This window comes from Galeopterus variegatus, unplaced genomic scaffold, assembly GCF_000696425.1.
Source record: "Galeopterus variegatus unplaced genomic scaffold, G_variegatus-3.0.2 Scaffold463, whole genome shotgun sequence".
In the NCBI taxonomy this organism is placed as follows: Eukaryota; Metazoa; Chordata; class Mammalia; order Dermoptera; family Cynocephalidae; genus Galeopterus; species Galeopterus variegatus.
This window is the reverse complement of record NW_007726574.1, coordinates 71,074-87,169: the sequence shown is the minus strand read 5'-3', so window position 1 is coordinate 87,169 and position 16,096 is coordinate 71,074. Positions and strand designations below refer to the sequence as shown.

Below are 16,096 nucleotides of genomic sequence, written 5' to 3'. Positions count from 1 at the left end.
ATGGGATCCGAACCCTCGGCGGGAGCGCCGCCGTGCTCCCAAGCGCCGCACTCTACTGAGTTCGCCACCGGGCCGGCCCCCAAAATTTTTATTTTGATGGCTGACCAGGACAGGGATCCGAACCCCTGACCTTGGTGTTGTCAGCACTGTGCTCTACCAACTGAGTAACTGGCCAGCCCCCATATATACCATTTTAAAAGCTTAAAACTAGATTTTGCTTGAATTATGTTATGATATGTGTCATTTTATCCTCCACTGCCATTAGAAATGACCTTTATCTAAGACTTTTTTTCTCCAAATTAAATGAATTAAATTTGATGAATTAAACCAATTAAATTTCTGTCTGTTGGACCAGACAGAAAAATTCTAAAGGAGCAAAGGACTTTTAGGCTTTCAACATCATGATTTTTAAATGCAGCCTCCCTACTCCTTCCGTCTCATCTACTTTTCCCTTTTTCAACTTCATGATGCCGAGATCAGCTTCTGTGGGTCTCCGTAGCTGTGGCTCCTTACTGCTTTCACTGACTGACCAGGTGGGGTGAGCTCGCTGGGCATGTGTTGAGGTGCCCAGGATGTTGTAGGGAGTAAGCTAATTTTAAAAACAAAAACCCTACCAGGTGGACCGGAAAAGGTTTGACCCCCAAATACTCACAGAACTTCCCCTGGAAGTGACAGGACGTGATTTCTATAGAATGACAGACTAATTCTAGCACCTTTTCCTCATACTGTACTATTTTTAACAGTAAAAAGATTTATATGTGGGACAGTGTTCAGTTTATCAGACCGAATGACATATTTTGAACAATTGGTAGGAACCTGGATTTGTTTTGAAAAACATCTAGACAAAAGATTGTAAAACTTTTGTTTTTCTTATTGTGAGAAGAATTTTTCTTAGAACGAAAACTATAATAGTGGCTAACATTTACTTAACGTTTTCACTCTGTGTGTATCATCTCACTTAACCTTACAGGCACCGCTTTGAGGTAGGTAGGCATTGCTACCATAGCTGTTTAATAGATGGGAAAACTGACATATGGATCCAGGTAAGGGGCTCGCCGAAGGTTACACTCTAGGAAGTGTTATCAGGATCCGAACTTGGGCAGTCTGGCTACAGATCCTACACTCCTAATCATGATTCTGTATTCCCTCTTGTGAGAAGTGTTGTGTTTTAACTATCACCTGTGGAAGAAACGTTAACTCTGGTGCTGTCGCAGTGGAGTTAAGCAGAAGCAGACCTATGAACAGTGCGACAGGCCGGTTTTGATCTTATCATTGTCTAAAAGTGAGACTTGATAAAGTGGTTTTGTAACTTAAATGGTATTTTTGATAATGTTTGCTGGAGAAGAGGAATTTGCAGTTGTCTCCACCCAGACAGGCGTCCCTCCCGCTTCCTGACCCACAGGTAGGGGCCTCGAGTTGGGCCTCCCGATGATTCTGGGGAGAGGCTGCTGAGCCCCCCAGCAGGGGCGCAGGCAGTCCCGAGGCTCGCACAGTGTCACATGCAGGCACCACGCTGGCCAGGGCTTCAGGGGGACCCGCTGTCTGAACAGGACTGAGAGGGTGGTCAGGACCTGTTATGACATGTGTCCTTGTCCACGACATTCAGATTCTCTACCAGTTGTCTTGATGAATTTTGTTGTTTTGCTAATTTTGCTATTTTTCCACTGGGCTTTTTAAAAAAAACTTGTGTTTTATTTTCTCAACAGATTTAAAATTTCTAATTTCTATTAGTGGTATAAGGACCTAGCCCTTAAAGGTGTGTAGTGTAACTAAAACCAGAGGCCACCACTGGCTCCAGCCCTCAGTGGACTGTTTCTCAGTGCCCAGGCACCAGCTTGTCTCCTGATGTGTTGGACACCTCCTGTGAGGCAGATTCAGAATTTATGTCAGAGTTGGCTCCTTTACCTTTATTCTCAGAAATATTTCTTCTGATTAGAGTGAAAGAAGAGAATGTGCCACGATATTTTAGAGTGAAAAGTATATTCTGAGAGTGTTTTTCAGATGTACATTTGCTTAAATCATTTACTTCCACTGAAAGTTTGAGCATTAAATGCTGAGGTAGCATTGTTTCTAAGGTCTCAGCAGTGGGACAGAATAATAAGTTTACTACACATTATCCTTTCATCAGTTCCTTAGGTATTTTCCATTTTCATCCATGAATTTAGCTGCTGTGGTTGACTCACAGGCAGGGGACATGGGCTGCTTTGTTTCCTGGTTCTACTATACAGGCCAAGATGGGGGCAGCTCCAGCAAAGCAGATGTGCTCAGACAGAAGATGCAGTTGAGATTTTGAGAAGAGATTGAAGTAAATGATTTTCTATTTTCTCTTTCAGCAGAATAAATGGAATTGTAAAGGACTGCTCTTTCAATAGTGTCCATCTTAGGAGGTAAATTAGGGGGTGGCAGGGCTGCAGGGACCATGGACTGCTGAAAGAGTTTGAGCAAGGGGACACTCGGGTGTGTGGCCAGTCACCTGCCCTGGCATGTGGAAGGCAGGCTGTCATTTCAAGTCTACTGACTGGGTAATATAGCATGGGCATTTTGGTTAAACATTTTGATTCTTTCAGTAAAATATTGCAGCCTCGTTTTGGTAAATTATTCTTTATTGCTCAGAGCAGCCTCGCCGGCACGAACTGGGTTTCTTTGAGCAAATCTTGCCCATTCGGTTCGAGTCCATCCTTATAACTGGGATGATTAACATCTGTCTAGAGCATTGCTGTTTCCCTCTCATCTAGTCCCCAGTGACTCCTTGAGGTAGTATTGGTATTCTTAGGATCCCTGTTTTAGCAGACTGAGTCTCGGAGAAGTTAAGTGATCTCTTAGGTCACAGAGCTAATGCTTTTTTTAAGCATTTCTTAAATCCAGATCACCTTACTGTAAATCTCATAATACTGTTGCTACTATATAATGTGACTTATAGCAACTAAGAATGTTTTTCATGGGAAATGTTAGAGCAAATTGGAAGATTCTTCAGTGTCATAATGCTGTTATCCTTCCTGTTATTTATAAATTTTAGAGGAAAGCCAAAAAAAAAAAAGGCCAGGATAGCACTGATTATGGTTCCTTCATAGATGGTACAGAGCATCAGTCAGTATTTGGTGAACTGATGAATGGCATTTTTTATGTTGAAATAAAACATCAATGTGTTTTACAGTGTGTCTAAGAAGCCTCCCTGATGCTGGCTTTGCCCCTGGGTGGGCCCTCTTGGACAGTTCACTTCATCACCTGGGGCCCTTTTCCTTAATCTATAGAATGAAAGAACTGAACCAGCCTATCTCTAGTACTCCTTTAATTAAAATTCTTGGATTTTATAAAACTTTATAACTCATGTACAAAAATGAGTAAATAATATGAGAAGTGTTAACAAATGTTTTGTTTACTTAATATTTTTAGTAAAAGTAACTCTTAGGTCCCTGAGTAACTGGATCAAAAAATAAGTTCTTTGCCAGCACTTTTCTTACTTTCAAACTGGCCTGCTACATTTAATGTTTATTGACCTGCAGATAACAAAAGTGTATTTTATGTTTGTGGTATTGCTCAGTGAACAAGCTATAGTATGGAATTTATGTTTTAAGCTTTTCTATATTAAAAATGGAAGTCAGGTTCTGTATGCAGATTAGGGAGAACCAGGAGCCACCAGGTGATTGTCAGTTTTCAACGAGACATATGCTTAACAGCAAGAGAACTCTCACAAGCTTAGCTTAGATTTGCCATCATTAGTCATTAGGGAATTACAAACGGAAACCACAGTGAGCTACCACTCATTTAGAGTGGCTAAAGTTAAAAAGACCCTATCAATTATCAGTGGGGGAATTGGAACTTTTATACATTGCTGGTGGGAATGTAAAAATGGTACACCACTTTGGAAATGTTTGGCAGTTTCTTAAAAAGTTAAACATAACCTACCATATGATCCAGCCACTCTGTACCTCGGTTTACCTAAAGGAAAGGATACCCGTAAGTACATACAGAAGCTGGGCACAGGTGTTTATAGCAGCTTTATTTGTAATGAACAAAAACTGGGGATAACCCAAATGGCCATCAGTAGATGAACAGATAAACTATGCATATACATACAAGGGAATGCTGTTCAACAATAAAAAGGAAGGAGTATTGATACGCACAATAGCACAGATGAATCCCAAAGTAATTAACCTGAATGAAAGAAGCCGGACATACTGTACGGCTCCATTTCTATAATTTTTTTTTAGAAAATGTAAGCTAATTTATAGTGGCTGAAAGCAGAGAAACTGATTGCCAGGGAGGGAGGGAGACAGGGCATAGGAAAGCTTTTGGGGTGATGGAGACGCTCACTTTCCATGGTGTTGTAGACATATGGCAAAGCTCACTGCACTGGACACTTTAAATTCATGTGGTTTATTGTACATCAGTTATACCTGAATAAAGCCATTTTGTAAAAAGATTAGTATGGAAGCAAAAGACCAAATGTACGCATGGTTTATTTTTGCAAGTACAGTTTGACTTATGAGCCCCGTAGGTGGCAACCATTGGGCAAAGTGTCAGGGGGTCTCCTGACTTGATCTTTCTCACTGCAGCCAACATGATGAGATGTAGAGATGGAGACACATGCAAGATGCACGAGATGACCCTTACCTCCCTGAGGCAGCCGAAAGCATTTCTCCACATGCAAACCACTGCCAAGCCACCAGGGCCCATTCGGTTTAATTAATTGTCTTTTTCAGTTCCCTGAGTGGTGCCCCAGAGACCTGAAGGACTTAATGGGTTTCCAGGAAGTGGCCAAGTGCCCTGGTCCCTGGTGCCTGCCAGGCCTAAATATGGTCTTATTCCAAGTTGTTTTTACTAGTCAGGGTCCCTAGTGACGTGTTTAATGGTAGAGGCAATAAGGGTGTTTAAGCATTTTCAGTGTGCACGCCCTTTCCCCAAAGGTCTGAACTACCAGTGGGCCAACCCATGGTGGCCTGGGCTGGGTGTTGTTACCTTGGGAGCACCATGTCCAAGTCTACCACCAGGCTTGTTGGTGAATTTTTCTCTCCACATTGTATGCGTCCTTCTGTCCTGAGGGTATCAAGCACCTGCCTCTGAGCAGTGGTCTCATAATTAATAATGGTTTGGATGCCCTCGCTGAAAATAAATTTATCTGCCAAGTAAGAGTCAGGAAACACATCAAAGAATGTCTCTTACGTTCAGCAGATGTTTCTGTTGTCTGAAGGGGGCTTATTTCCATCGTGCTGCAGATTGAGCCTTGGAAGAGTGGGAAAGAGCGGCTTCCCTTCCCTTTCCTTTCTCTCTTTTGTGACAGTCCCCTCCTCCTCACTGCCTGTTTTTCACCACGCAACAGAGGCGTACTGCTTTTTTTGTGCATGTGTTGCCCTGGCAGTCTGTTAGGGACGCTTCTCCCTCCTTCCCCCCTCCCCTCTCTCTGGGGGCAGTCTCACCACACCATCCCCGCCTCACCGTACCCTCTCCCTGTTCCCAGCTGTGGACATGGCTGGAGGAGCTGCAGAAGGAGCTGCTGGACGACGTGTATGCCGAGTCAGTGGAGGCCGTGCAGGATCTCATCAAGCGCTTTGGCCAGCAGCAGCAGACGACCCTGCAGGTGACCGTGAACGTGATCAAGGAAGGGGAGGACCTCATCCAGCAGCTGAGGTGGGCCTCGTCCCTTTCCTCTGGTCTGAACACAGATTCTGAAATCCTGCCAGGGATTTCCCTTCCTCTTTTCCTTTTGTGAACAATTAGCTGTAAATCTCTGTCCAGCTCGGGAGAGGACAAATGACATCTAGGAACACAAAAGAGAGTAAACTCTCTCTTCTCTCTCTTTTTTTCTCTCCCTCCTCCCTCCCTCCCTCCCTCACAGTTTCTTTAATTCCATGTTTTTTCTCATTATAACATTGACTTATAAACCACAGAATGCAGCTTTTATTAGTATTTCCTCTTAGCACCTACCTAATAATAATGGAAATTTCTTTATAACCGGATGAGTCTGAACCCCCTTAGGATCGCGGCCTCAGGCCCTGTCGAGTGTAGTCAAAATACATGGTCTCCAAGTGCAGGCACAGGAGGGTCTCTGCGTGCCGGGACTCCCATCCTGCAAGCGTTCATTCCAGCAGGAGGCCGTGCAAGGCTGCAGTTGTTTCCTTTGGAAATAAATTTGTTTTATAGGGTTATGGGGACCATTGATATCATTTAATCCCCCTACCGTATTACTCAGAGGACAATTTATCAAATCGTTGACTGATAACCTTCCATGATGTTACTTTGGTAAAAGAGAGTCAGGCAGGAGTTACTTAATAAAAGCTTAATTGATTGCATTAAAGGTTAATCTCTCATGACCAATATGACTCTATCATTTGTACTGAACAGGTATCATCTATTCTCCCTACTTAAAGAGAAAAGTGGTTAAAAATAAAAATCTACTAAAGTGATATTCTGTAAATAGTACACTTCTCATAAGAGTGACTTCGAGAAGATGCCTAGAGGTTCCACAGCGTCTCCTGGGAGGAGGCAGGCTGCTGCCGGCTGCAGGAGGGGCAGCAGCCCAGCTTCCTGCAGCTTCTTCCCCCGAAGAGCCGAGCTGCCGGATCTGGGGTGAGACTTTCTCATTCAGTTCCCGTTTGCCTTGTTAAAGCCGGGCTTCCCTCGTGTGCCCTTTCTCAGGGACTCCGCCATCTCCAGCAACAAGACGCCCCACAACAGCTCCATCAACCACATTGAAACGGTGCTGCAGCAGCTGGACGAGGCCCAGTCGCAGATGGAGGAACTCTTCCAGGAGCGCAAGATCAAGCTGGAGCTCTTCCTGCAGCTGCGCATCTTCGAGAGGGATGCCATCGATGTGAGTGTCCCCAGGCCACTGCCTTCTTGTCTGGGGGGACCCGGCTTCCCCTCTGCTGTCCTTTGCCTTGTTCCATCCTGCGCCTTCTGCTCCTCCACCCCCTGCACAAGGAGGAGGCAGAGGAAGGAAAGAGCTGGCCTGGGCGCCTGAAGACGTCCTGGGGTCGTCCCAGGAGGATGGGGGACTCTCAGCTCTGGACTCGAAGGTTGAGGACTACAGTGGAGGCAGCGCAGGTGGCAGGAGCTGAGACATGTGACACCTGTGGGGACTGCCCTGTGCTCTTCCTCTGCCCTTCCTCTCCCGCCCCCCTGTCCCCACTAACGCCCTTTCTCTTTCTCTCCTTCGCCCTCCTGTTCCCCCTCCTCCAAGTGTAGGGATAATCTTAGCCCATAGTGACAGTGTTGGAGGTTGCAGGAAACCCGGGTTTTTTTGTCCAACAGAGGTCTTCTCAGATTATAATTTTTACCTATAAATGGACTTTTGCTCCATACATGTGAAGTACAGTTTCCTCTTATCTTTCTTCAACAGAAAGAGGGTAGTTCTGAGCGCTGTGCTGAGGAAGATTTTTGTTTCTGCTGTGATGTGGTGCAGGCAGTAGTAGCATAATTGGGTGAAAGGAGCCCAGCTCTCTTCAGCCTGGGTGAGGCCAGTTCCCAGTGCCAGGCAGCTTCATAGCTGGCAGCAGTGACCGACCTCTGAGCCACCAAGGTGCGCCCTGTGACTGTGACGGGGCTTTGGAGCACATCTCTCCATATTCTTCACTTATGCAGGGCTTAGGACTCCTCAGCAGTGCCTGGAGGGCACTCGGGCCCAGACCCTCATGTGCCACCAGGGCAAGGGAGGACAGGACTGGACTGTCATGTGCGTGGACTGCCCTCGTTACCTCAGCTTGGTGAGGGGCTGTGCCCATGGTGAGTCGTGTTCTCCCCATGCTGAGTGGCGGTTTGGTGTGTGGTGCAGGGCCAGGCCAGGCCTGTGCACTCGTACAAGTGCCTTTGGCCGCTTGTTTGAATGTCCAGCACTTGTTTTTATTAAAGAAAGACCTCTTAACTCTTCTCATTGTCATCATTACTTCATGACGAGAAAGGAGTTAGAACCTAACCACATTGCCTGGTAAACACCTGCTGACGTGCCCTCGGGGTCTTGACATTTAGATCCAAAAGAGGCCACACAGAGAGAAGGCGCCCGGCCTCTGCCCAACAAGGCCCTGCCTGGCCTGGGCCTGCCTCCAGCTTCCAGGTAGTAGCACAGGACATGAAGAAGAACAAGCAGGCCCATTTTCCTTTTTGACTTCAGAGGACTTGCTTTTGTGAAACTTAATTAAGAAAAACAAAGCAATCAGAATCATTAGCTGAAGTTTTTCTTTTAGGACATTTTGATATTTGAAAACAAAATTTAACTTCATTTGTATTAATGCTACTTTAAAGGAGAAAAATAATTTTTTCATTGTGAATATTTCCATGTTCATTGAACCAGATTAGGAAACAAAAATACGTTTTCCTTATGCTGAAGCCACAAAACTACAAATGCCCTTGGTAAAGCCAGGGTGCCAGACCTCAGTGAGTGCATTCCCGAGCCAAGGACACTGAACCTGTGTGCTTTAGTCTCAGGCCAGTGCCACATAGAGTTTAAAAGCATTTAAGAGGTTATGGCCTAAGAACCTCCATTCTCCCTAATTATTCTGAAATGTGAAAATTTGAGCAGTTTAGGCTTTGGCTGGGATTTCCTCTCTTATCTGGGAAAATGCCACGTCTTACTGTCTGTAGGAAGCATAGAGTTTATGCTTATGGTAGAAATTTGTCTGTTTCTTGGTTAACTTTTTAGAAATCCCCCATCTCTCTTGTTTTTCAATAGGAGTAGCATTTCCATCTCTCAAAAGGTGGATCAAGGTTTACTATGGTTTTATGATATCCTCTTTTTAGAATATTGATATTTCAGCCTATAGATCTTCCGAATAAAATCTCTATTGCTCTAAAAAGACCAGCAAAATCATTAACAGAGCATCTTGTGACAGTTTAGTTATGAAAAATAATCATAAATATATGTAAATTTAGGAAGAGAAACTTAGACTTTCTGCAAATTCTGGAATACATTTTTAAAAGTTATTTCCAAGTTGTTTCTTCCAGCAATTAGTGTTCAGAAACTGACATCCACTTTCTTGAGTTGTGCTATTGCCGCAGATTTGTTCACTCTGCTGTTAACGACTGTAATGCTGAACTTTGGAGACAGGATCTTCTCTTCAAGATCTTTTGATCATAGCCTTTGTCAGGGTTTCTTTATGCTCAGTGACTGTTTTCAAATCCTGCTGGTTTTAGCGTGGTGATCTTTGTTTATTATCCGTTTCTTGAGTGTTGTCTGAGCCTGACAGTGTCTCCAGGAGGACAGTGTTGCTGAATCTGTAGCTCATCACCACACCTGATCTCCTCTCCCTCAGTGTCAGAAGACAGACAAACATCAAGAAAGAAAATTCCCCTTTGGAGTAGAGACAAAGATTAAAGTTATGATCATATTCTTTTCTTTTTGAAAATTTTTTTCTCAGTTTCTTCATGATTTATGTCTAGTTGGGCATTATTTAAATTTATTAATTTTTTTAAGTAGTACAATCTAATGAATTAATATAACATATATCATATTGTATGCAAACCCCAACATTAAAAGGATAAGATTTGTGCAATAGGAGTTTTGGGAATCTTTAAGGTTTTTATTACTTCCCATGTCCTACCTGAATTTTTATGTAAACTCTCACATTCTCAAATTTCATACTGACTTGCTTTAGTTCTCATGGATATCTCACTGGATAAAGTTAGGATGCATGGGAAATGTTATTTTGTTTACATGTATAGTATAATATTCTTTCACAAGAAGTTTTTTCTTCCTTCCTGAATTTTATAATTTTTAGTCTTAATTTTTAAAAATTATGTTATGAAAGTTTTCAAACCTACACAGAAGTAGAGAGGATAGTACAATGAAATTTTCCTTTGCCTATCCCCAAAATTCAGCAATACTTTTCCACCCTTACTTCCAGTATCCCTGCTTTTGTTATTGATGTACTATAGTATTTTAGAGGAAATCTTATCATTTAACTTCAGAAGATGTTTCAAGTATCTCTAAAAGATAAGGCCGTTTTCTTTTTTTTTGTCTTTTTGTCTTTTTTTTTTTGTGATCGGCAACGGATCGCAACCCTCAGTGTCACGCCCGGACCGGACCGGGACCGGCAACGGGATCGCAACCTCGGCGCTGCCCCCGCTCCTCGCTCAGCCAGTGAGCCGCCGGTCTGCACATGGGATCCGAACCCTCGGCGGGAGCGCCGCCGCGCTTCCCAAGCAGCACACTGTAGCAGTGCGCCACCGGGCCGGCCCAAGGCCGTTTTCTTATACACCCAAAATTCACTAAACACCTCCGCAATTTAACAGTGTTTTCTCACGTCTTCTGATACCCAGCCGTGTTCAGATTTGCACAGGTGCCTCAAGCATTGAGTAGTTGGTCCCTTCATCTAGAATCTTCTGTCCTTCCTCCTTTTTTTTTTTTTTTTTTTTAAATGCCATGACTTGCTAAATAGCTAGGTCTCTTATCAAAGGAAGCAGGTCCCACATTCTGCATTTGCTCACTTGGTTTCCTCAGGTTGTTTAACTGGTTTTCTTTCCCTGACATTTCCTCTAAACTTAGAAGTTAGATGCCAAGACCTGATTAGATTCAGTTTCCGTTTTTGTGCCAGGATGCTGCATAGGTGGTCCGTCATAGCTCCTGTGAGAGGCACATCCCGTCTGCTCCCACTCCCTTAGGGATGCTGAGGCCACGGCATCCTGACCCTTCTCTTGTTAAATTACCCCTCAGCCTTTCTCATGATTGCTTACTTTTCATTGATGATGGTTGCCTGAAACAGTTATTTTACCAGAATTTGTAAACAAATCATTTTCTAATTTTATTTTATTTTTCTACACTTAATAGCTAGATTTATCTATACAGAGGAACTTTCCTTCACCGTGAAATGCTTTAATAACTACTTTTCTCCTTTAATTTCTAATTTTCAGGATAAAGGTTGGTTTCCTCTAATTAATACCTAAGAGGTTTTCATTTATTTTTTGGCTTTTTAGCTCTTCTTCCTCCTCCTCCCCATCCCGCCCCATCCATTAGGAATTAAGGGATTTTGTAGAGTCAATTGTGGTAATTTTTCTTTTTGAGTATTTAATTGTCACATCTTTGACCAGTGAGAGCCCTTCCAACTGACTTCCATGTCTGTTTGTTTTTAATTTTCTTAAAGACTTTATTGAGATATGATTTCTATATCACAGAACTCATCCATCCTAAGTGTACAGTTTCTATGTCCTGTTGACACAATTAGTTCCTTCTTTATGTGGCACGGTGAGATGTGGCAGGATATGTTTATTTTTTAAGTCTTGATCTTAAATGCTTTCCTCTGTCAGATCATCTCAGACCTTGAGTCTTGGAATGATGAGCTTTCTCAGCAAATGAACGACTTTGACACAGAGGATCTCACAATCGCCGAGCAGCGCCTCCAGCACCATGCAGACAAAGCCTTGACCATGAATAACTTGACTTTCGATGTCATCCACCAAGGGCAAGACCTTTTGCAGTATGTCAATGAAGTACAGGCCTCTGGTAAGAAGGGTTGGCCTGTTCTATTTCAGTTGTGGTTTCTCCCTGTCACCATGGGAATTCAGTTTATCTGCAGTGTCATGACTGCAAATTGTGTTGGCCCCTGTGATATAGATTGTACAGATACCTATTCTTTAAAAGGAAACATTTTGCATTTTTTTCCCCACAGAAGAGTTATATTTAACATTATGGTTCAGGTATTTATCCTTAACATTCTCACAGCCTGACCTTTAATTTTACAAAATGATATGTTGTATCTCTGAATGGAATGTAAATCCCAAGAAAATATTTTCACATTCTTTATCTTTTTCTTAGCTTATATTTTACCAGCAGATGTCACTGTAGGCTCAGAAATGTAACTGTGTAGTATTAGAAACTTATTTAGCAACAACCTGCATACAACATAACTCATTTTACACAAGTTAAATGCTTACTAAAGAGTAAACTGTTTATATTGAGGATAACAAGAAAAACAAACCAAAGTTTGCTCATTTGTAAGGGATGCTACATTTTCATTAGTTATCAGTGCGGGAGTAGAAGTACCTATAGATTGAAAGGAAGTAGATTTGGTTTGATTATCTGGACATTCTTTCAGACACACTTGTGTGGTCAGAGGCTGACGTAAACACCCCTCTACTTGGCTGTACTCTCTTTGAAGTTGCCCTTCTGCGTAATGGCTTGGCCCCCAGCTGGGCAACCCATTCACAAAAGCAGAAGGTGTTATCCACCATCTGGGCACAGAAGGTTGAAGGCTGAGTTCTGGGGTCTCCCTTCAATGTCTGCAGGTGTGGAGCTGCTTTGTGACAGAGATGTAGATATGGCAACTCGGGTCCAGGACCTGTTGGAGTTTCTTCATGAAAAACAGCAGGAATTGGACCTAGCTGCAGAGCAGCACCGGAAGCACCTGGAGCAGTGTGTACAGCTGCGCCACCTGCAGGCAGAGGTGAAGCAGGTGAGCCAGGGACTGGATGTGGGTCAGTCTGCAGCGCCCGGTCACAGCACTTGATGAGTGATCTCCTGGGGAAGACCATCTCCGATCAGCCACAGCTGCCCTGATACCTAAGATAACACACACATTCTCCCAGTGCAGCTGTGCCTAATGTGTAAAAAGGGAGCCAGTGGCCTGGATGGCTCTGTTTGCTCTATAGTAGAAAAGTCTTCCCCATCCGGCAGGTGTAGCACTTGAGAATCCATTAGCTTGTCTTGTTATTGGTAGTCTCTTGCTCGCAACCCTGAGCACATTTCTTTCTGGGCTAAATAATTGTATGGTTTTTCTGCCAAATACTGTTTATCAGTCTGGATGGGATCACAGACTGTGTATGGCAGGAGTTTTTCTTGTATTATTAGGATACTATAATACCCCATTCTGGATGGCATGGCAAAGTAAAAGTGGAGCATGTGGAAGGGATTGCTTTTGGCTCAATGCCAGTGGGAGTCCATACATGGATATGACATTTTATCCCATGGCAGAGAATCTGCTGATGATACTGACTCAATAGAGGGAAAGTAAGGCTTACGGTGTTCTCTAGATGCACAGAAAGCAAACAGTAGTTTGGTTGGCAGGGACTTAAGGTTCCTCTGTACTTGGTGCACAAGTAGGTGGCACTCACATTAGGGCAGATACACTGTTCAGTCAAAATTGTTTAAAAGAGCACCTGTTGGTCTCCTGTGAGCCGTCAGTGGTATGGGTGCTTTCACATATAAATGAAAGGAAGTATCATGACCTGCTAACGAAGTGTTTTTTCTTGCCAAAACCAAAACAATTCATTTAAGAAATAAAGGAATAAACTGCTGTATCTCAGGGATTGTGAGTAGCAGAAACTAAAATATAATGACTTAAGAAAGGTGTTTTCCCCAGGTAACAAGTCAGGAGACAGTAGATTGCTAGTGTTCATTCAGTGGCCCTGTGATAGGTTAGCCTGAGATCTCGGTGATAAGTGACCTTTCCCTCATGGTTGCCAAACGGGTCGTGACTCCAGCCTTCACGTCCACATCCCAGAAAGGGAAGCCATAACAAGAAAGAGACAGTGCCTGTATCACAAAAGAAGTATTTTCACAAACTCTTCCAGAGGCTGATGTTTTTGTTTTTGTTTTTTTCCATTTTGTCTTTTTTGGTGTCCGGCAACGGATCGCAACCCTCAGTGTCACACCCGTACCGGACCGGGACCGGCCACGGGATCGCAACCCTCGGTGTTGCTCCCGCACCTCGCTCAGCCAGTGAGCGGCCGGTCTGTATGTGGGATCCGAACCCTCGGCGGGAGCGCTGCTGCGCTTCCCAAGCGGCGCACTGTAGCAGTGCGCCACCGGGCCGGCCCCAGAGGCTGATGTTTTGATCTCATCGGTTAGAATCATGCCATAGTTCTAACTAAATGGTAACAGGTGCTGAGAAGTGTTTAATTTTTTAAGCCCTCCCCAAAAGTTTGGGTTTTCTGAGTAAACAAGAAGAGGAAAGTAGGTATTGTAGGTAACTTGAGGTGTTGCCACACACAGCAGTGACCTCCACAGTTTCCGTGGCTTCCACTGTCAGGACTGACTTGTGTTTTTGTTGGTGTGTGAAGTTGAGAATCTCATGGTTTGACCCTGAGAATCTTAGTACTGCTTAATTCCTACTTTGTTTTTTTTTTTTTTTTGAAAAGATGACCGGTAAGGGGATCTTAACACTTGACTTGGTGTTGTCAGCACCTCGCTCAGCCATTGAGCTAACCGGCCATCCCTATATGGGATCCGAACCCAGGGCCTTGGCGTTATCAGAATCACACTCACCCGAGTGAGCCACGGACCTGCCCCTTAATTCCTACTTTGATTATTATGCCATTTAACACTGCAGTTAAATTGGAAAGGAAGTTAGTGAAATAAATTAGTTCCCCCTTATGAAGCAGTTTGCCAATTTTGCATGTTCATTAGGACTGAAAGGAAATGAAAAATATTTTTCTTGATTATCAGGGAATTCTTTGTGACAGTAGGTTTTCTAATATGTGGTTCTCGAACCATTTTGGCCTGTGGACTAATCTTAATCTTCTGGACCCTTCACCTTTTCAGTTCCCATTTGCTACTAAAATAACAGAATTAATTTAAAATATGCAGCACTTGTGATCAGAGACCACTGAAGGATATCAGGCTGTAGCTAGTAGAATAATAAAAAAAAAAATCACTTCATATCTGCCAGGAGCCACTGGATCACCTTGCAGACTTCATCCCATGCCTGGCAGTCTGCAGGATGTACTGGAAAGCCTGCTGCTGGAGTTATCTTGTGTAATGTTTCAGGTGCTGGGATGGATCCGCAATGGAGAGTCCATGTTAAATGCAGGCCTAATTACAGCCAGCTCGTTGCAAGAGGCAGAGCAGCTCCAGAGAGAGCATGAGCAGTTCCAGCATGCCATCGAGGTAAGAATTCCTGTCCCTGTCACTGTGAGTGGGATTTTCTGTCCTCAGGACAAGCCTGCTAAATCCCTAATGTGGCACTGACCATGGGAGTCAAATGGGGCTCTATCAGTGAAGAAGATTCACAGGACCCAAAGTGACAATGCTTATAAACGTACAGTTGGTTACAGGCGAAGGAGAAAGTACTGCTACTGCAGTGAAGGGAAGGCGAGCCTCCTAGCAAGGGTCTGAGAGGCCAGGCTTCCTGTCGTCCTCCTGCTAGGAGGGCCCTGGCAGAATTGCTCTCTTTGATCAGGAACACCTTGGAACCAAGGAGCCCAAACTGGGTTATCAGCTGAGGATTTCCTATTATTTTGCTGGACTTGTAGCACATTCCTGCTATGTAACCAGTCTCAACAAAGCGGAGAGCTCGGGGGGTGGGGGTGGGGGTTCACCAAGTGCAGGTGCAAATCGTGAATTCACTGTAAATCACTAAACAGTGCTGCTGACAACAAAACTCCTCAGACCCCTGCTTTAAAGCAGCATTATTCACCTTGACAAGGGTTAGGGCCATGCCAGAACCGTAGCAGAACAGCTTGGGCCACTTCCAGTCTTGCTCACAACCACTCTCAGCATGTAGTCTAATTATTTTTAGGGGTTTTTTTGAGAGGGGGGCTTGGGTAATAGTCTGATTAGTGGTCTCAAAGTAAAATCAAAGGAAAAAGAGCATTTGATTACAGAAAACTTGTTTCCTGCTCTGCTTACGTACATATTGTCAGCCAGAACAGAAGGGCCCCAGAAGTCACCACTAATTTATTCCCTAGATTATTTGCCACTACTCACGGCTAATGGACACACATTAACATTTCTTCCTGAGGCTCAAAGCCTGGGCATCTTTTGTAAACTGTATACTGTGCCAAGTGATTTCTAGTAATTACAAGTAGTTAGTCACTGTTTCTGGGCAATGGATGGGCTATATTGTGTACTGTTTTATGGGATCATTCACATTTTTTCAAGTAAAATGCAAGATTTTGCTGTTGTGTAAAAAAAAAAAAGTGTGTCCATGGAGACCAGGTAACCTCCTGACTGACCCCTGCTGGCATTCTAGTTCTTCTAGAACTGGAGAGAACCTGACCTTGCAGCACCTCAGTTTTTCTTGTGAGAATATATGAGCAAATTCTAACTGGATTTGCATGGAATTTTCATAGATTTATCATATGGCAGGACGTTCAGAGAACACAGCTGGTTCATCCTTAGCTTTTCATTAATTTTTTCTTTTCTTTTTAAAATCTGTAGTTTTTGACTTTT

At 43.6% G+C, this 16,096-nt stretch overlaps 1 protein-coding gene across 1 annotated transcript in view; it reads left to right on the top strand.

The window, feature by feature from the left end:
- The window catches only part of LOC103587582 (triple functional domain protein), a gene marked incomplete at its 3' end in the record, with an annotated part of 141,812 nt that overhangs the window by 67,736 nt on the left and 57,980 nt on the right, over positions 1–16,096 (top strand). Inside the window, exons 8-12 of the mRNA XM_008569080.1 lie at positions 5,459–5,628; positions 6,637–6,811; positions 11,236–11,431; positions 12,214–12,380; positions 14,693–14,812. Coding sequence (XP_008567302.1) covers positions 5,459–5,628; positions 6,637–6,811; positions 11,236–11,431; positions 12,214–12,380; positions 14,693–14,812 — 828 coding nt within the window. The remainder of the gene's footprint in view (positions 1–5,458; positions 5,629–6,636; positions 6,812–11,235; positions 11,432–12,213; positions 12,381–14,692; positions 14,813–16,096) is intronic.